The sequence below is a fragment of the Strix uralensis genome, chromosome 15, assembly GCF_047716275.1.
Source record: "Strix uralensis isolate ZFMK-TIS-50842 chromosome 15, bStrUra1, whole genome shotgun sequence".
NCBI lineage: Eukaryota > Metazoa > Chordata > Aves > Strigiformes > Strigidae > Strix > Strix uralensis.
Window position 1 is genome coordinate 10,209,295 of NC_133986.1, and position 20,841 is coordinate 10,230,135.

General features: G+C 36.3%; 1 protein-coding gene across 1 annotated transcript in view; it reads right to left on the bottom strand.

The window, feature by feature from the left end:
* SHANK2 (SH3 and multiple ankyrin repeat domains 2) overlaps positions 1–20,841 on the bottom strand; it is a 338,478-nt gene that overhangs the window by 128,478 nt on the left and 189,159 nt on the right. The window contains exons 15-16 of the mRNA XM_074884646.1: positions 16,108–16,190; positions 14,378–14,502 (exon numbers count right to left, since the gene is read on the bottom strand). Of these exons, the coding sequence (XP_074740747.1) occupies positions 14,378–14,502; positions 16,108–16,190 (208 nt within the window). The remainder of the gene's footprint in view (positions 1–14,377; positions 14,503–16,107; positions 16,191–20,841) is intronic.

The following is a 20,841-nucleotide window of genomic DNA, read 5'->3' on the forward strand; positions in this document are numbered from 1 at the left end:
GGAATTTAGATAATAAAAATTATTTTTAAAAGATTTCTCAAAATTCCCAAATGTTAGGAAGTGCTGGATTTATGCTGTTTTCCACACATAAACAATATGTTACAAACCTTACTTACATATTTTACTGTTGATAATCCTTGAGTGATTCACTGCCTTGATGCACAGCCATAAATCTGACAATTTTCAAATGTTTAATTTTTCAAAACATGTACTGCCATTGGCTTCCTACTAGTATTTATGCAGAAACACACAGACTGGATTTATCCAGTCCAATTTATGTGCTTGTCTGAAGTGTCTTCTGAGCATTTTTGTCCCCGACCTGGCACAATCAGGCCCTTGCTTAAAGCCCAGCTGCGGTTTGAAGTCCTTAAGAAAGAAATCTTGCCTATGAAGCCATAGTTTTAACTTTTGAAGACAAATTTACTGTTTTATTTTGACTTGGATAGCTCTTAGCTATGCAGACTGATTCAGAAAAATTAATCTACTGAAAACTTCTTAAAGTGAAGTCCCAAGCAGCCTTTCTTTGGTGTTTATTCTTTCTTGACGTAAATTGTTATGCTTTTGCTACATTACATAGTAGGTTTAGTAAATGCTACATTTTAAATTAGTTTCTGTAATTCTAGATCTAAGTATACGTTTCTTTCTACACCCACCCCTAATATCCTAAAAATCCAACAGGGCTATTCAGTCAAACTGATAATTTGCAAACACAAGGTTGATCCTCAGATTGATACCTTGAAGCTTTATTCGGCATCACAAAATATATCACAGTCTCTTGTAATCACTTTTTCCCAGTCTTCTTGTTTTCTCTCCAGTTCTTTCAACTTTTGGGATTACATTTATAATGGTTTTTTTCCTGATTTTTTTCTCTTTAGCAAAGAGACTGACAAAAGAAAAGTATGCTAGGATTACATTTTATCTATTTTTGTTCTCTCTCCCTTTCTGATAACAGTTCATCTACTACTTGGTGAATCTTACTCAAAATCACAGTACAGCACTCAAAGTTTAACTTATCGAAGATGAGTAGAGGACAGTAAGACATTGCTGGATCTTACAAAACCTCGTAAATACAGATTATATATATTGAAAGCATCGAATACAATAAAACCCTTCTCATACTAGAAACAGACGGGGGTTGCAGCAACCAGGAGGATTCTTTAGTAATAGGTTTGTTGAGCCTACCTTAAGTTTTAGTCACCCCTGCTGATGTATGCAAATTCCTCATAAAGCAAACACTCAACCCTGCAAGTTGTGCAGACTAAATATCCCGTTTTATATTTAGGATACGGAAGACCAGACAGGCAGGAACCTTCCCATAACTACACAGAAAGCCAGGGTTTGAACTCTGTTCCTCCAAGATCCAGCCTGCAGTATGCACTGCAGGAGAGCCTGATGGGGCAACGCTTTGTAACAGCGTGTCTGAGAGAAGATAAACCTTCAAACCATCTTACTCTGTTTGCAATGAGTACTGTCAGGAGGACCTGATATGTAATTTTTTAATGTCTATAAATTGTAATGGGGCAGTTTTCAGAGTAAACTTTGTTGTGAGACCTGTATGCACAGGAGAGAACAATAACCAAAGTGAATTAAAACTAATTAAAATAATAATTCAAAAGAGACACTTCTTCCAAACATATTACTACAAAACAATAAAAGAAGTTGCTCTGCAAACATGGCATATTTTATTGAAAGCAGTATTTCTCTGTTCAGAACCCTATGGACTGGAAATCAAAATCAGAGAGGGCAAAAAACTGTTTCCCATCCATAGAAAATGATGAAATTTAAATATTAGAAGGAAAAAAAACCCACCAAAGCAAAAAACCAAACCATTGGTATTTTTTCTTTTAAGACCTTTTGAGGACAGAAATGCCAGGCAACTGTCAAACCAGCCAATATGAAAAATTAGCCAATAATGTTAACAGGCTCAACAAGTATGTCTGAAAATAAATAAAGCATACTACTGAGCCATTGCTCAGTGTCAGCTCAAAATATGAACACAGTTTGGCATTAGGTTAAGTACTATATATTTCTCCCTACTGCCAGAGCCCAGCAAAACCAAGATTTAACAAAAGACAATCATGAGATTTCAATAAAATGTTGAGAACCGGCTATCTATGTATTTCTTCCTTGTTTTACGGATTTATAAAAAAAATATTTGAAGATGAATATTAGAAGTTTTATTTTTAAATGAGTATTATTTTTATAAGATAATGACAGAAAAAATCTGGGGATTTAAAAAAAATGAAAAAATCATGAACACTGGAAGTACAAAAATGCAAGAATTAGTAGTTTAAAAGCTGGTAGCACTGGAAGTGACCAGAAAGTGGTTCATGGCAACCAAACATGCCTGTTAAAAAACCCAGTACTTTCCAAAAGTGTGAAAAACAGTCCCACCTAGGGTACTGGGGAAATGTGTAAGATCCAAACTGTATTCATAATTTCAAAAAAGAATATTCTGGCTGTATTCTTTTCCCTTGAGCTATAGGACAGACATTCCAAAAAAGCTGCTCCTGCATGTTAACCTATGTATTTTAAACAGTAATCTAAGCAATGGAGCAAACTGTCAGAAGCATCTGCTCTGTATTTTAGTGAAAAAATAATTTAAAAAAAACCAGCCCCCAAACCCTACCCTGTATTAGCAAATGTTTAAACAATCTAAATCTCAGTTACCCTGGGTAGTTCAGCTGCAGTTACACACATTTCCTAAGTAAGACTATGTTAATTTAGGACATGACTGCTAAGGATAAAAGTTTACTACCTCTCTTTTCCAAACACAATTTTCCAAAGCAGAGCCATGTGTGAATATCCATCACACTAGTTGAATGAGAGCACAAATTTCCTTCACCTGTTTATACATCAGCTGTTTAAATTCAGGCTGGCTTCTCCCAACAGTTTAAACTCAAGTATATCCTTTCACTGTGAGCAAGTGAGCAAAAACCAGCCTTCAATTCTGTTCTGTTGACAGCCACAGAAGTGGTAACCCTACAAGTGGGTTCACCTTAATTCTAGTATCTTCATTCATCTAGTTTTATATACTTCTCTCCTGTAAATACACAGAATTTTCTAAAACGTGGATTTGCACAATGATGCCAATTTGAAAGTCAATACTTAGAATGGGATCATGCATCTACCCAAAACTGCCGTCATCTCACTGATCTGGTGTTTATTATGAGTAACTGTATTGAAAAATCTCTGGGTGGATAATTGCCTAGCAGCATCATTTTTGCATATAAGATCATCACAAAAAAAAAAAAAAAATTACACAACTTTTACACCTCACTACATCAAAAGATCTTAAAAAAAAATTAAAAAAGGATTAATGACATTCATTTGTACAATAAAAGCAGCAAAGCAGAGTATATGGAACATCAAATTTTTTTGATAGGCAAGCTGATGTTTAAATAGTAATCTAGAAATTAGATATGGGTTAGTATGCAAATGAAGGAGGACGTTCACTTATTAAAAATTCCTCTGTAATGTTAGAAAGCCAAGAATATTCCTGGTTGGAAAAGGTATTCTTGATGAGTTTTACAGTAGTGTAACATATTGTACCCATTCACATTCTTTATGTTCCAAACAATTCCTGTCTTCTACTGCTAAACACAAGAACTTATCAACTACATAACCCCTTCAGAGATAGAAAAATATACCTAAACAGCCTTTCTTTTCCAGTGACAGTCAACATTAACATTAATACATCCTAATCTATACGAAATGAATCTAGCTTTCATTTCAATCTCCCTTGAAGAAGGAAAAATAAAAGTCAGTGCCTAAATTACAAGATTAAACATAGCTACATTAGGTGCATTTGAATAGTTCATAGAGGATTCAGTCACCACACATAGCCATCAGAGTATTTACCCATCATGGGAAAGTTTCAAATCCCATGTTTCCACTTGCAGTAAAACAGCTGAAACATGAACACTTGGATAAGGCAATCACAACTGACACAGAAAACTGGAACTCTGCCTCACAGAACTCTAAAATGCTGCAAGTTATCCCAACTACTTTGTAAGGATACCATGTTGCAGCATGGGCAGCAGTAGTCCATTCTGCATTATTGGCTACCCGGCAAGACACAGGCCATTTCCTTGAGAGCTGCCAAAAAGGAGCATCTTGTCTCAATACTGAGGTTCTAACACCTTTACAGGTGGAACAAGACTCATCTGGAGAAAACTACCCAATCAATATGCTATGTAAGTACAACAGAACACAGCAGTACACCGTCAGGAGACCCAACCGGACAAGTTCAAGCACCTAGAGCTGGGCCCACACCATAAGAAAGAAGCAAAAGGCATAAAGAACTGAACAGCACTTCTGAAGAGGTTTGCATGGGATGGGGAGAAGAAATGGGAAAAAAAGGTTGCAGAAAAATGAGACTTGGGGATGAAAAATCCTAGTCTTTGATACTTGGACAAGAGGTTCTTACACCATTTCTGACACTGAAGAACAATCAATTTGTTAGGTGTGCACTTGATTTCTACTAAAATATCTCAAACAGATTCTAAAAATGCACGGGGAATTATGGGAACTAAATATCTACTCACAGATGAAACACATTCAATTCCCAATCTACATTTTTTACAAAAGCCAGCTCCATAACAGGCACAGTCAATAAAGCATATTTAGATATAAAAAACTAACAAGAAACTTAAAGAAAATGCTTAAAATAAATGTTTTACTGGTCATTTAAAAACAGTTCTCTCTTTAATTTAGCAGTTAAACTGAGTCATAATAACCCTCAGTGTAAATAAATACACCAAATGCATTGGTAACAATTCAGAAGTCTGTCAACAATGACTACTGCCTCACACAAATCTATCCAGTGCTGAAAAGCCAAGCCACAGGTTGATTTCATTAAAAGCAGTATCAGTTGTTCAAAGCCTGTTAGAACAATTCTAAAAGAAAGAATTGCAATAAAAATACTAGAGAGATTTATACAGTGAATTAAAAAAAAAAAAAAGGATTCTTTGATTTTGCAGCTTATATTTCTTTAAAGGAAAATACAACATAGTTAACACAGGACTTTGGTCATAGATATGCTTTTGGGAGTACAAAGCATGAGCTGCACACATTTCCTCATCTATTTCAGCATGTAGCCTGGCATCAGATAAATGCAAGGTTACAACACTTTGTTATATGACACCAGTGCAAGTCCAAGCCAAGTATTTATAAAAAGGCTTTTCTTCCATTTAATGACAATTCTTTAGCGACTATCAAACTACTAAATCATGGGTATTTCATGGTGAAGTTTATCTCTGCAATGACTTACTCTGCCCATGATTGTCGTGATCCTCCCTTAACTCTCTTCTTTATTCCAGTGAGTATCTAAACAACCATGGTGTTTGTCCAGAATCAACCCTTTTTGTTCCAGGTTGAAAATGAACTCTTACATAATTTCTTTTTTACGTACATACATGCTTTTAAATTTTCTCTTCATCAGCAAATAAAGACACATTTAGCTACCTACCTTTATCCTTTCACCCTATTTACCCATTCTTGAAAAACTTCATTAAGACTTTGATGTATTTCTTAGGACAATTTTGAGTGCTCTGGTCAGCAAAGCCTTAGAAACCTTCAAGTTGAACCGGATCCAGCAGCCCATAACAGAAAAGTTGTCACTTGCCATGAAGACTATCCAGGAGTTCCTATTTTGAAAACTGACAGGCAAAACTCTCACCATGGAGAAATAATGTTTTTGTAACAAGTGAAAACTTTGTACCACAAGATGAGGAGAACTAGAAATCCAGCTCCCCATATTACTGCCAGAATATGTGAAGCAAAAATGAAATAGTAGAGATAAAAGGATTATTATTATCCATTGTCATATACAAGAGTCTCTGAAAAGATTCATATTAGTGTTACAATAGGATATAAAATGTTATTTCTAATCTCATTTATTTAAAGTATATTTCAATTTCCTTATTAGATAAATTTGCTGAGTCCCACAGTTGCAAGCTGTAGGATATGCTTTGACTGTAGCAGAAGACAATGAGGCAGGGGTTCCTTGGAAAGCCATCTTCTGCCATTAGCTTCTCTCCCACTCGTCTCCTGCATAGTTGTACAATAACTTCAGAGGAGCACAGCAGCTCTCTCTAAGGGATGACCACCACTGTGATCAAGCTTAGCATACTTCCAACACTGAATGTCCCCATCTATTAAAATCAGCAAGCCTTTCACTAGATCATTTGTCAAACTATGTTGCCTTGTGTGTCCTGTTTTTGATCACTTCTACTTTCCATTATAGAAGACAGACCCCTATATTGTTTGTACATACCCTAATGTTGTGTAAGGACCTGAATCAGACTGAGAGGTAGGTTAGAAGTTTGTGATTTTGTCTTGTATCTACAGCCATAGCAAGATGACAAAAGGAATAGGGCAGGAAGCCATCTCCTGCTTTCTAAAGTAATTAACGGATTAAATCTGAACCCACAGCCACTCTTCTATAGAGGACACATACTGGAAATTGAATGCAAAAGAAATAATAAAGAATGCAGAGCTTCTGCTAGGTCAGATGCAGAAGTTCACTATTTCCCTAAATCCAGACTGTTTCTGCAGTTACTGGCATCCACACAAAAGCAATGGGGAGCTTGTTCTGTATACCAACATGAAGTGGTTAATCTAACCCCTCTGAAACATCTAGAACAGTTTAGGAACCCCATTCCACAGTATAGATTAGAAGATTATGATTTTCAGGAAAACCTACCATGAAAACTAAATTAATAGAATACATGTTAATTTCTTGTGTTTTCAGTTGCTTTTTCAGATTTGGAGATGATAGTAAAGATGTATTTCCTTAGTTTGAAACTGTGAATGAAGCTATTACTTCAGAAAACTAGACATTTTGGGATGAACGGGTAGGAAGAGAGGCTAAGGTTACTGCTCATGAAACATGTGATCACCAGATGTTAAGCAACTTCCTTTTAACCTCTGGACAGACTTCTGGTTCATGAAACACAACCAGCAGGAGAACTTAGCTTTTCAGCATCACACAAACTGATTGCCAGTCTCAGAATAAGAAAACTGGCAATAAATAAATAAAAAAGCCATGTACACACACATGCAACTTCACATTACAGTACTTCTCCTGCTTGTTAAGATGCTTACACATCCCCAAAAAAGGAAAAAAGGAAGCAAAAAAACAATTCCAGGTATTAGATTAGTTCTACTGTAGCATTCAACAATAGGAATTTGTCGGTTAATTCTTCACTATTTAAAACAACTCATCTGTTTTCCTTCACCTGTAATTTTGCAGGTTTGTAGCAACATCCTGCAATTAAAAGAAATTGTATTCTCTCCCCTAAAATATCAAGCACAAGTACTGTTTTTCATATAGCTCCATTCCGGCAACCAGGTTTCCATAGTATCAAGAGACTAAAAAAAGCTAACAGGCTTCAGAGAAATTAATTTTAATATAATGTCTTCTGGAAATCTCCAAACTGTACCTTAAAAAGGGCATATTTTAATATGGTGATATTAGTCTTGATATCTAACCTCTAACCTCTAAAAGCTAGAAATGGCAGAGTTGTATTATTCTTGTATTATTTGAACAGAGGACACACAGACATCTGAGGAGTGAAGACTACGCATAGCTGTGCTTTATGTGAAACACTGGATGGCCGGGATGGCTGGATGCCACTGGATGGCTTCTAGGTGGCCAAGAACTGGCTGTTTATAACAAGCAGCTTCTCTTTAAATGAATTTGCTATTGTTAGAGGATTTTGTAGTAGAAAGTCAGGGAAATATTGGTTTTCATATTCACAAGAAGTCAAAAAGCTCCCTATGGATAGCTCCACACCCCTCACACAGTCCCATGAGCTTCGGCAGAATCCCTCAGAATAGAAATATTAGCAAACTTCTCTTAAAAATACTGTGGTACTTAGGTGAAAATGCCTTAAAACTGATAATGGAGAACTGAATGGGCCCAGAGCTAATTCTGACTGTTGCTGCCATTATCACCAAAATTTCTTTCAAATCCTCCTCTCAAAGAAGAATAAAAATCAGTTCTCAGTATCAAACAGGTACTTGTTACATTTCTGGGAAATCGGATAAATACCACTATTTTCTCTTGCACCTTGGGATTACAAGCCCAGTATACACTTCACGTGGAATCAAAGCTAAAGAAAAATGCTTCCCAGTTCTGCTCACAGCCTGGTTTTGTAAGTCTAACAACAGCAAAGTGATTTCATTTTTGTCTGCTTTTCAGTCTTATTTTAAAGCATATTATTTGCTTAGGTGTGAATAAGTGAGCTCTTGTAAGAACCAAACTCTTTTTTGTCTGCCCATTTCCTTCTATGCCGAAGAGGTAACAGTCTTATTAATGTATTTTTAGAATTAAACAAGATTGGTCCATCTTTTTTATGATCACACTGAGCACATTTGGAATACCATCACTTCCTACAGATTAGAGGCTACATTTAAACAGATAAAAAGAACAATCCAAAATAGTTGTCATTTTTCTACAGTGCTTCATGCAGATCCAAAACACTTTGAAGGCACAATAATTTCATTCAGCTGCCATCATCCACTAAAAACATAAATTGAGGGAAAAACAAACCAAACCCAAACCCTCACTCACCGAGTTTAAGTGGCAAGAAAGCAAAATACTTTTCCATCAAGTGAAAAATTAATCCACTAGACCAAAGACTGCGCAGATACACCAGACTGTTAACACCTGTACCACAGCTGCTTTCTTCCCAAGACCCCATGGTCCCACGTCTCCAATACATCTGCAGTAATGCTTGAGCAGAGGAATGTCAAAACCAGAACAGGAAGAAAGTTTCCACTGGACTCTGACAACTTTCGTTTTAAGAAGTGTCAGGAGTACGCTTGGGCTTAATAGACACCATTTACAGATGTCACCAAGAGGATGATGACTAACTGGTAAACAGAAATTACCTTCTCCCTCTAACGGTTGGTTGAATCAAACTATGTATCAATTAAATATACAGATTTAAAAATACTGGTGCCCAGTCTAGGTGTGAAAGATCTGCTGTACCTCAGACCTGCAGGTTAGTGACAGCCCTGCTACCGTTACAATAACCTGTATACACACAGGCACACATGCTTTCAGTATATATTCCATATATATATATATGTGCTGCAACACTGTGGTACCATTGCAGTTTTGGTAAATCTCTCATCATTAAAAACATGGAAGAATATTGTTTGTACAGTTGGACCAAAACCCGAGATAGACTCTGTCTAGGAACAGAACAGCTCAGGGCGCGCCGCAATGAGCCTGGCCGCTCTCCTGCTTACTATGAAAAGGAGGAGCAGCCAAATTGGCAACAAAAAAACCCTAATGCAAAACAGCGAACTAAGGTGGACCTTACTCTTCTGGTCCACCAAAAGGCCTAAGTGTGAGAGGTAAAGACAGTATACAAAAATGTAAGAATATTATTGGTTTTTTCTTTCTCCCTCCTACACACAATATTAGGGAGGGTCTTACTGAGCCATCGAGCTGGCGTCCACGCTTTGGGAAGATATGAACAAACTTTCAGAAAACAACTGCAAAAAATTGCAATGTGATAATCCATGTTATTACAAACACACTAACTAAGCCTCAGTTTATTTCCAAGAGAGAAGAAAAACCATAGTCCTCATGTAGCTGCCTCAAAAAAAAAAAAATTAGATTCCTATCTGGGGGCAGAAACTAGTGAAATTCACACTAGAAATAAGAGAAAACTTAGCCACAGGGTAATTAATGAAGATTACCTAAGGATGGGAAAGTTTCTCGTTGCTAAAAAGATTTAAATCAGTAACAGATGGCTTTGTAAAACCACGATTTCATCCAGTCATTGAATACAAATGTAAGACATAACATTGCTATGCTTGCCAAAAATATTCATAATGACTATAGTCTAAGTTACAAGAGTAAAGTCAAAAGCTTGCTTTCCAGATAGGATTTGAAGTTTTTATAAAGTGTTTACTGGAATAAACCAAAAATCTATCCTATTGCTAAACATGAATCTAAAGTTACTCATGTGTGTATTATTAAAAAAAAAATATTCAGGTATTTTAAAAGTCTTCCTAAACACTTATTGCTACTTCCTAAACAGAAAGGAGAGATATCTTTATCTAATACAGTGATAAAATAATGCTGTCTGTAATAAAATGATGTCTTTTTTCCACCTATCACTACTTAAAGAAAAGTTTGTACTAGTAAATTCTATAAGCTCTTGAGGATAAAGGAATACAGGCAGTTATAATACAGATCATTTTGCAGGTTTTAGTACAAGTACCAAATGAACTGTTCTGCAGCAAAATTATGAGATTTCTTCTATTGCCATCTCTGGTTTTGATCCTCAAATCAAACCTTGAATTTTGCCTGGTTTTATTTTCTTTTTCTTCCCTTTTTTTAAAATGGATAATACACTGGGTTTATCTAGTTTACATTTTAACTGGAATGTAAATAAGCAGCCATCCTATTCTGAAGACAATAACATTTCAATTTATCTGTAAAAATAAGTGATTTTATGGCACAATAATGCAAACTGCAATGCCTCATTTAGAGAACAAATGCATTATTCTGGTAAAATATTGCAGAATTAGTTTCACTTTCTAAGTATTCATATTATAACATTATTGTTTGGTATGAGATATGCTCTGTGGCAGGTGGAAAATCCCCACACATCACATCATGCAACACCTGCAAAACAGCTGCACACTCATGGATACAACAATAAAAACCAGTTAATAATCCACTGGATTTAAATTCAGTGAGATAGTCTATATTCTACTATACTAAAGGAACCAAAAAAGCTATTCTGAGTTAAAAAACCTCTTCCACTTCAATGAATCTCTTTATTTGAAGATGGTTATACTTGTATATGCCATCAAAGCAAATCTCAAGAGAAAATACAACCCCAAATTCAAGAATTCTTTAAGTCATGTTGTAAGACAGCACTCTCTGAACAGCAGTATTCAATGGTTCCTCTATTTACGCTTAGTTTGATTATTACACTAAACAGAGGTAACGAAGGGTTAGGCACGTACAGATTATTCATAAATAAGAGATTTAGGGTCAGAGCTAATACATTCCTTTCTTTCAAATATTTCAAGTAACAAATCAAATCAGCTTATGGTTCATTTTTTTCTGATCAAACATTTGCAAACTTGAGCACGTGTACTATAGAAAGCCAGTCACTCTGATGAATTAACAATGACCTACAATGGCTTTAAAATTGGCGTATACATTAATGATGGTTGTTGTTTTTTAAATCCCCTTCTAGTGGAAACGTAATTTTTAGGTTGGATACCACTTGCCCTCATATGTTGCTATACTTTTATCTCTCTTTTTAATTAGGTGGATACCAAAACTCAAGAAAACATCAACTAAAATAGTGAAAAGTAGCAAATAGGGCAAGCTATATGAGCTCTCTCAATTATAACAACCAAATCATAACCATACTCCATTTCTGATTGTTTATCAAAGCTAAGAAAAATCACTGTTGAATTGCTTATGAAAATCCACATATAATGACAGCTGTCTCTAGCTAACTGTTTCAGCTTTAAAACTACTCATGCGCTTTTCCAATACATTTTGTTTGTGCTCTATCCAGAAAAGCCACTACAGACATTACAATTTTTATCACAAAAAATATGACTGGCTCTAAAGCGAGGAAAAAACCCACATATCGTCAGGAATTTCAATGAAGAGTTTGTGAACATGATTTCCAAAGGCAAGTTTAATGTTAATCTCTGAAGTCTCATGTTAAAATTAATTGTACATGTTGGACAAATCAGTATCATGTGGCTTTTCAGAAAAACTGCAAACTTGATAAAAAAAATCAGTGAAATGATACTGTGCTGCCCCTGTTCCAGCAAATAGCCACTCTACCTGCTGAAGCATGACAACACCTTTTCTTCCTTTTCTCTGTAGACCTTTTATTTGTTCTGCTCAACATGCGTCATCTTCAACACTGAACTACGTTAGTATGCTCAGCAGCTGATATTAAAGTTTTACTCCCTTCAGAAGATCCAGAGACCATAATTACACATGAAGAAACGATGCCTTCTCTTCACCTAGGCTCATGAACTCTCCTGCTTCCAAAGAAAGGATCTATCTTCCTGTCAAACCTGTCTTTCCACAGTGAGGAGTAAAGGAAAAGGTTCCCCTTATCTCCATGACCCCAAGCCACCAAACCTCCTCGAGCAACAGCAAAACATCTGCTCTCCCCTGCATTTTGCCCTCTGCCAAACGACTCTCACTTCCCTAAAGCCTGACGCTTGCCGCAAGTGTTATAAATGGGACTAATTAGGATCCTAGTTGCCCATTAACTCTTTTATTATTCATGTGACATTTATGATAAATGCATTATATTACTTACAAATGGTTGAGGTGGCACTTACACACAGCAGCATAAACTTTAGAGTCATGGGAGAAATCATTTAACAATAAGACAGACTAACTACACCAGTTATGATAACCACTCGCTGCAATGTAATGTCCATTTAACTCTTCTTGGTTTGACACAAGAATAAAGTAGCTTGGCATTCCTAGAAGGGAGGTGGACCAGTCATTTATATTTCAACAGTAGTATCTTTTGCATCAGTGTAAGTATCTTCAAAGATGGCTTTCTATAGCTAGACAGTATTGTGCACTGCACATGGAGTTCATAAAATAGAACCCCCCTGCCCTTCTCCAACATAAAGGTCTTCAACAACAGCAAAGTTGTGATTTCTCAGGATTACCATATCCTTTTAATTAAGTTGCAGAATTCAGAACAGAATAACCCTGATGAACATAAAGTACACAGAAATGGATTTGATTTGCATGTAACAACTGCTTCTTTCAGAACTAATTACAAAATGCTGGACAGTGTAGAGTGTGGATTAATGTCCAGATTCAGCAATGCATGTACATGTTTAACTGCTTTTCTAAGCTAAGGCTAGGAGTAAATTGTCTAGACAATTACAATTCTTCTTTCATTTGCCAGAAAACCAGTAAAGCTTTGTGCAGAATCTGTCACCCGACTTCCTGCATCCCTTCAGAGCTCTTAAAAAAATCCATATGCATAGTTACTATTCTGTAATCCTCTCCATTAAATCACAGGTTATTCACCATCAAATCTATCTGTGAAATCAGACAGTACAGGCTATTCATACTGCCTATAGGTTAAAAGCCTAACAAGAAATCAACTTCTAACAATAAAGCATTGTTTAAAAAAATCCACCTAACATCAATAACCACAGTTTTGAAAGCATCCTTGCACAGAGTACATATCAGTACAATTAGTAAGCTATTGTTTAGCGGTTTGCTAAATGCTTATTCTTAAGTAAACAAACACTAGGAAAAATGTACATCTATTTACTCCAGAAGTCTGCAAAGCCTGTTCCTTCATTGTTACAATGTGAAGGAGCGGTGCAACTATATAAATTCAATCACCATGGGAGTTCAATTCACACAACAAATGAAAGCTGCATATTATATCCTCTCCTGAATGTAAAGGCCAGCTCTGCAGAAATAAATGTTGTAGCACCAGTAAATGCTTTAACAAAACATGTATGTGCCTGAAGAAAAAAAAATCAAATCAAATCAATAGATCTTACAGACAAGACTTGGTTGATTCATCCTGAAAGACCTATTTTCAAATACCTAGTTTCACAGAATCGTGTCGCTTTGTTGGCCATGAAAAGGTTGTGGGGGGAAGAGGAAGAAAATCCCAAATCATGATTTTGTTGCAAACTGCCCAGTAACACTAAAAAGGAGTACCAACTATTTCAACAAACCCTAAAACACCAACCAAAAACCCTCCAAAATATAAAACATGAAGAGATTTTTGATATGAATGAAGAAAACATTTAAATATACCCCTTTTATAAAGCAATTTATATTGCAATAACATTTGTTCCTTATTTTTGTATGATTCTATTTACAGTGCAGTGTTGGAAATATTTAATTTCAAGCCAAACTAATTTGCTTTATTCTCCATGGTTTCTACACAGCACTAGACCACTGATATTTCTGATTGCAGAAACAGTTGAATAAAAAGTCATTAATTTTGGTGACTCTGGAAAAATGTTTAGAAGACCACAGAATTGATAGCCTACAATAAATATTGAAATTAATCTAAACTTCAATTCAGTAATACAAATAAGAATAAAACCTCCCAAATTTTTCTGATAGCATATTCCCAAATGTCAAAAAGAAGAAATAGAAGATTCCCAGCCAAACTGAATGTTGTTCTTTTTAACTGCTTTCCTAAACACTGCATGAGATTTTAAAATAGATCAAGTGAAGCACACTATTGGTGTTAGTGCACTGAACTTGCTGTTCAGATGCATCACACACTTTTTCCAAGGTAAATTCTACAGAGGGAACATCACTATTTCCCCAACAGAGCACTGAGAATCAAAATTCAGGATCTCCTACCTCGATCAAAAAGTCTCCAGTTCTCAGGCCAGCTTGCCATGCTACTCCCCCTTCATCCACAGATTCCAAGTACTGCAAAGCAGGAAAGGCTGGAGTTGGGGTGAATTCTTCAATTGGTGTGTCAGCTTTAAAAATAAATACCACATTAAAAAAAGAAAGTTACGGAGTGCTTGCAAATACCACTTGACTAAAGGCCTATTATTGGCCATTCAAATTTATGGTTAAAAAATTGTGGGTGCTAAAAGTAAGAGCACTCTGCCTCAGAGGATAACAAGATGCTGGGAACAGAGTGCAATCTCTCTGCAATAGCAATCCACAGGTCTTCAATTCAGAGAGAAAAATACATGCTTCTTTACTGACACAAACCAAATCAAGCTGTATGAAGCAATAGCTGGATTTTGAGTATTCTGGGATATTCAGTATTAGTTCAAGTAACCCTTTTGTATGCCTAGAAAAATGCTTGTAACTCTGGAAACATCCAACTAAAAATGAATTGTGTCCTGTAGCCAGAAGAGAGCATCTGGCTGAACTGGGGGGATGGGGTGAGTGGGAAAGGATGAAAAAGATCAAACTGAATTTTTTTTCTAGATTTAGATGTATATGGCAAAGAAGATAACAGAAGAAATCACTTTTAGGAAAGGAGGCACAGCATGCCTTGTAATAGCCCTCTCTCTCCCTGTCACATACACATACAAGCAGAAAAGTCCTTGGGTCTTTCACCTGAGGTGCCCTCACTGTTACAGAGAAAATCTGGGGAAAATTATTGGGCTTACACAGAGAGAGTAACCTCTGCTCGATGCACAGACAACTCATGCCAATGGGTTAGCTAAAAGGTAGCGCTATTGGCTTTCTCAGTACAACTCCAAAAATTTTTATTTAGCTAAAATTAGAAAAGCTTTTACAACACTGGAAATCTATGGTGGCACTGGTTTAGGGGTGGGGAACAGGAAGAGCAAAAATGATGTCCCAAGAATGAAGATATGAAATAATTTTCATGCTCAAGCAAGGCAAGGGAGAACCCATGTAAAATGAGGGGGAGCAAGAGATGGGACATACCATCATATATTTTTTTTTAAATACAAAGGAGCAAACTGGACTAAAAGTTAAAAAGCAAAGCATTAAATAAAATGCTTTTTTTAACTCTTAAGAATGCCATTATTATAGATTTTAGTCTACAGAAAAGTAACATGCAGTTTAACATGTGAACAGCTTTTAAAATGAGCACACTACAGGCCATGCAACATACGTGCAGCTTCTGAAGATATAAAAAAAGATCATATTTTCATACTAAAACTGCACCAATGTCACCTTGCAGAAGATCCACACCTATTTTAAACAAAACATCACTCTCTTGTCTATTTCTATTCGTAGACCTATTTAAATAGACTGACATTTGAAATAAAGAAGCAGGTTTTATAAGGAAAGCAGGTTTCCCATAGTTAGGTAAACTGCATAACAAAACAGATTAATGACAAAATATTACATATACCAACACAATAAAAATACAGACAAAACTTTCTCCCCCCAAACGATTATACAGTGCTTCTCCTATGTAAAAATGCAAACTGCTTCAGACAGAAGCCACTAAAATCCGTCTGAGTAGTATAGCATACAGAGAATCCTGTTGTCTAGCAACCAAGTGCACCAAGAATAATTCCTGCTTATATTCAGAGATGTATAAATTTCTTCATGCCAGTGCACATCACACACACACACACAGAAGCACATACCTTTTGCCCCTCTGAGCACAAATCCAAATCCTTCATTGTCTTTTTTCTGCAGGACCACTGCCTTTTCTTCTATTATGCAGTCACTGTAGAGAGAATTCCGAGGATAGCGACCATTATTACATCCCTTCATCACCACTGTAGTAGCTGCTCCTCCAGTGTGCAGGTTCATCATCATCACAGCCCGTTAATCAAATAATATTGCAGTAACCAAGCATGTGAAAATAAAGAACAAATAGTAGCGAGGGGAAGACAAAGACTAAGCTTAACGATAAAAGAGAACATGACAAAGCAACTTAAAGGGAATAAAAAAGGCAGAGAGGAAAAAGAAAGAAGAAGAAATCATGCATGGTGGTTTGTGTTCTATATGAATGACTGAATGAACATGTGATCATGTAATCTGTGGGCTAGCTAGGACTCTAAAAGGAAAAAAAGTAAGTGAACTGAATGACAGTATCATTAATAAACTCCTCAATCGTGGATGTACCAGATGCATCTTCTAGTGAAGCCAAAATGAAACCAACCAGAAGAAAAATGAGGCAGCATTTTAAATTTAAAGATAATAAATTATGATTTTATATTAGCTAACTAAAAGGCACAAATATATTCTGAAAGCTATGCCTTGCATCAAAAGCCCTTTTTCAATCCTATTGAATGTTGCATGCTGCAAGAATCCCACATGATCATCTGACAGCCTACAATGCTAACAACGTGCAGCTGCCTTGGCGTCATCAAGCACAAATTTCCACAGCATCAAGAATCTGCATAATTGAAATAGTAACAAGGCATGCACAATCAGGAAAACACATTTCTAAGGAATATTTCCCATCTTCTGAGAAACAATTAATATTATAAAACTAGGAGATGGTGTAAAGGACTATTTATGTAAGCAGTATGTCCTTAAAGAGAAAGTAGCCTTAGGAATCTTACTGTCATTGGCTAAGAAAAAAGTAGATGGTAGACGAAGAAAATGCATAAAATCCACATTAAAACGGGACCGTTCACATACAGGCAATGTTCTGTAAAAGCTTTGTTTAGTGTCTTTCATTAAACATTCGGTTACTAAAAATAAGCTCAAAGAAAAAAAAGAAAAAAAAAAGAAAAAAAGGGGTTTGACACTCTTAATATAAAACCATTACACAGCACAAGTTGCAAGACATTCTTCTGAATAAAGACAGTGTCAGGGGTTAAGTATTCATGAATCGTAAGCACTGCAAAACACGCTGCTAAGTTGCCTTTAAAATACCTACAAAACTATTTAGGACAGAAGGAAATATAAGCAAGTTTTCTTTCCTTTTCTTGATTTTTTACTAGCAAACCTAGTTGCCACTGGTCTTGTACAGAATCTAATCACTAAAGCATTCAATACAATAAGAGACCGGATCTGCTTCGGTGCCATTAATAATCCAGAAGGGGAGGAGGAAACTAAGTAAAGAAAAATTGGTGTGACCTTTTTATTTAAAGCTCTGAACAAAGACAAGAATGATGATACCAGGACACCAATGGACAGCCTCCAAGCTCCAGATCTTTCATGTATCACAGGCTATTCCCTTTGGTGACTTTCTAGCTCTGGCTGAGGGATGCAACTTCATGTTACTGCTAAAGTGATGATATAACTATGTCTTCCAAACTACAGAGTATTTAAACACCACACATGAATTAAAACTACCATAACGATGACTTTCTGAGCAACAGATGATCTCCATAAGTATTTACTGCTTTTGAATGCTGTCTCTCAACTTACTAGTATTTACTGTATAATTCAGACATTACCTTTTCTTACTATTAATACCCCTGCTATGGCAAGGATATAATAAGAAAATGTCCATTTCTCAAGAAAGCCAAACACACTCCTGGTCAGGGATATTATGGTGGGATGGAACATGCAACCCTCAGAGCCCATACTGTAGCGCTGAAGCCCTCTGTCACTGTCTTGTTATAGAAACTAACTGAACCTACAAGCGTACTGGATTATTTTCTTCATTTCACCACACACATTTTCAAGGTGGAGCTCCACACTTACTCACTGAAGTCAACAGCAAAGCTGTCTCCAGCCTCTTTCTTAATACTGGGTCAAATTAATAAACCCCATTTCCTTCAAATTTCCTTGTAAACAATCAATAGCTTAATACAAGTTAGAAGGCTACTTTTGAGAACCTAATCATAGAAAGTGCTTGGCTCAAAGAACACCCCTTCTCTCCCCTACCCAAATTCCACTCTCATCTCATTTCATTAACATAAAGAATTCAGAAGCCTAATAGCTAGGTACCTCATCAAACCTTGCTCTGATTCTTTCTTTTTTGTTGACAACACCAAACCAGTTCATGATACCATTCCTTAAAAAGCTGAAAGCTGAAGTTCCAAAAGCAGTGCTCAGAAAACTTGGGATCAATTCACCTGAACAATGTTAGGCATCTACACCTAAAAAAAAGGCATCTAGGGTCCTTTCACCTTTCAAAGACAGCTAATGAAATGAACAGGCATTTTCAAGTTATGCTCGCTTCATCCTAATGTAGAGGTCTTTGACTGTTCAGATTAACAGTATGAAAACCACCTATGATTTTCTTTTCATGTACAGCACATTTATTACATAAACTACCCAGTTTTATACTTCAATTTACACATCAAAAGTGGGAATACTAAATTGCCAAAATTTTATAAAGTTTTGTGCTTTACATGCAAGGGGGAGAGGAAAGGGAAGAAGCGCAACATGAATTTTTGGTAACAAAATATACAAACGGATTTCTATTTTTTGACAAATACAGCTTACTAATATACTGTTTCGGTCATGTAATACATAAGGAAAACTCCATCATAGCCTGTAAAGCAAAAATGTAGGTTTGAAAAAATCAGATGTGTAGCCATTTCTTCTCACTTACGTGCTAGGAGAAGGGGACCTGCAATGATCTTATGGCATGAGCAGTTTAAGCTTGTTTAAAGCAATCACAGAAAGCAAATTGATTCTCTACACACACCTCAGTACTGCAGAGCTAAGAACTAGCAGCAGGAAAAGGATGGAAAACAAACATGCACACACAAATGAACCGAACTTGCAACCTCCACAACCCTTCTCCCAGCAAACTCACTTTGCATGCCTGAGGAAAGAGGGCAGAAGAGGGGAAAAGAAGTTTAACCTCTGACTGTTTGCAGTATTGCTTTTTGTTTGCTTTGCCATGACAGGGTTGTCTTATCACAGTGTCAGACTGGACCTCTTCACTGAAGACATGCTGAAGGTCTGTTCACAGTCTACCTGGTCTTGGCAGGCAAAGTGCTGCCAAATGTAAAAGTCGGTCAGAATTTCTCACAATGAGCCTTCCTGGCAGCATGTCTTTGATCTTGAAGGTGTTGTAAATACTTAGCAACAGAATGCATATAGGGTACAGCTACCAGTGACAAATAAAGGTGACAGTATGTTATAAGTCTGTTCAGAGGTTTGTGCTCAAGCAAGAGGAAGAGGCATTTCTTCCCAGATGCTTTGAGTACAGCGTACGGCTCTACATGAGGCTGAACATTCGCTGCTACCTGGGATACACCAAATTGCAATAGGTAAAATCCTTAAAGTTCATTTCAGTCCCATCTCAAACTGAAATTAAACAGTGTCCATTTCAGAGACAAGTTTTCAGAACATTACTAGTTTCATATTATGGTAATAAAATAAGTAATTATAAAATCAATAGTTCATTACTTAAATAGAACACACATTACTTTGACTTTGGGCTGTATAAGTCCAAGATTCATTGCATACAAAGTTAAATGCAAAATACATCCTATCAAGCGCAGAATATTTCTGCATGAAGTACAATCTTGAATATAAAAACTTCAGGCCAAAGAAAAAGTCAATCTAAAAATCAATTTTGCTTTATCCAAACACTAAATATCAGAGAACATACTTGATCATCGGTTCTGTAGCTTCCCTAAGACTTTAAAGATCAAGAATTGTGCAGAGGTGTTAGAATTTCCATATTTTTACAGACTTACCAATGGAGAAAGAGGAAAAAAAAAAGAGATTTACCCATGGTCAGACAGACACTTGAGATGTGAACTCAGCACTGTTATGTTCAACATAACAACTACCGTTTGTGTCGTCTTTTCAAGACAGCAAGAATTTCTACTTTCCTAACAGCCCATTAAGACAATACTTGAGGAAGGAAGTAGAGATGTCAAGTCCTTCATAAATATCTGTATGAAGTAAATAAAGGTTGAAGCACAGGTGCCTTTTGACGGAGGCAAAACCATGAAACCTAGCTTCCATTTCACTAACTAGAATAACTACACCCTATCTTAAAGCATGACTTATTCCAAAAGTTAAAATACTAAATTATAGAGATGGAAACTATCAGCACCACAGAATATGTTTAGGCAAGTTTGTATTGTGTGTATCATTGCTGATTTCAATCTGAAAAACAGCACGTAGAGTACACTCCACTGGAAATGATTATCATTATCTGGAAACAAAAATGGCTATTTGTCAATCTCTCCCTAAGGCAGAGAAAAAATGAATTTAAACAGGAATTATTTTCCTGGTTCTCCCCAATCGTGCATCCCCTAGAAATGTAATTGAAGTCTAACCTTTTCAGCTTTAACAAACTGGACTACAGCCTTCCAAGGCAGAACAGTTGTCTAACAGATCACACATGAGATTCAAACAACCAGAGTTACAACCAAATGAGTAGCCTTCTCAGCCCACAAGCCCTTCAGTCAGACAGCTTGCTCTATCCTTGAGTGAAAAGTTATTCT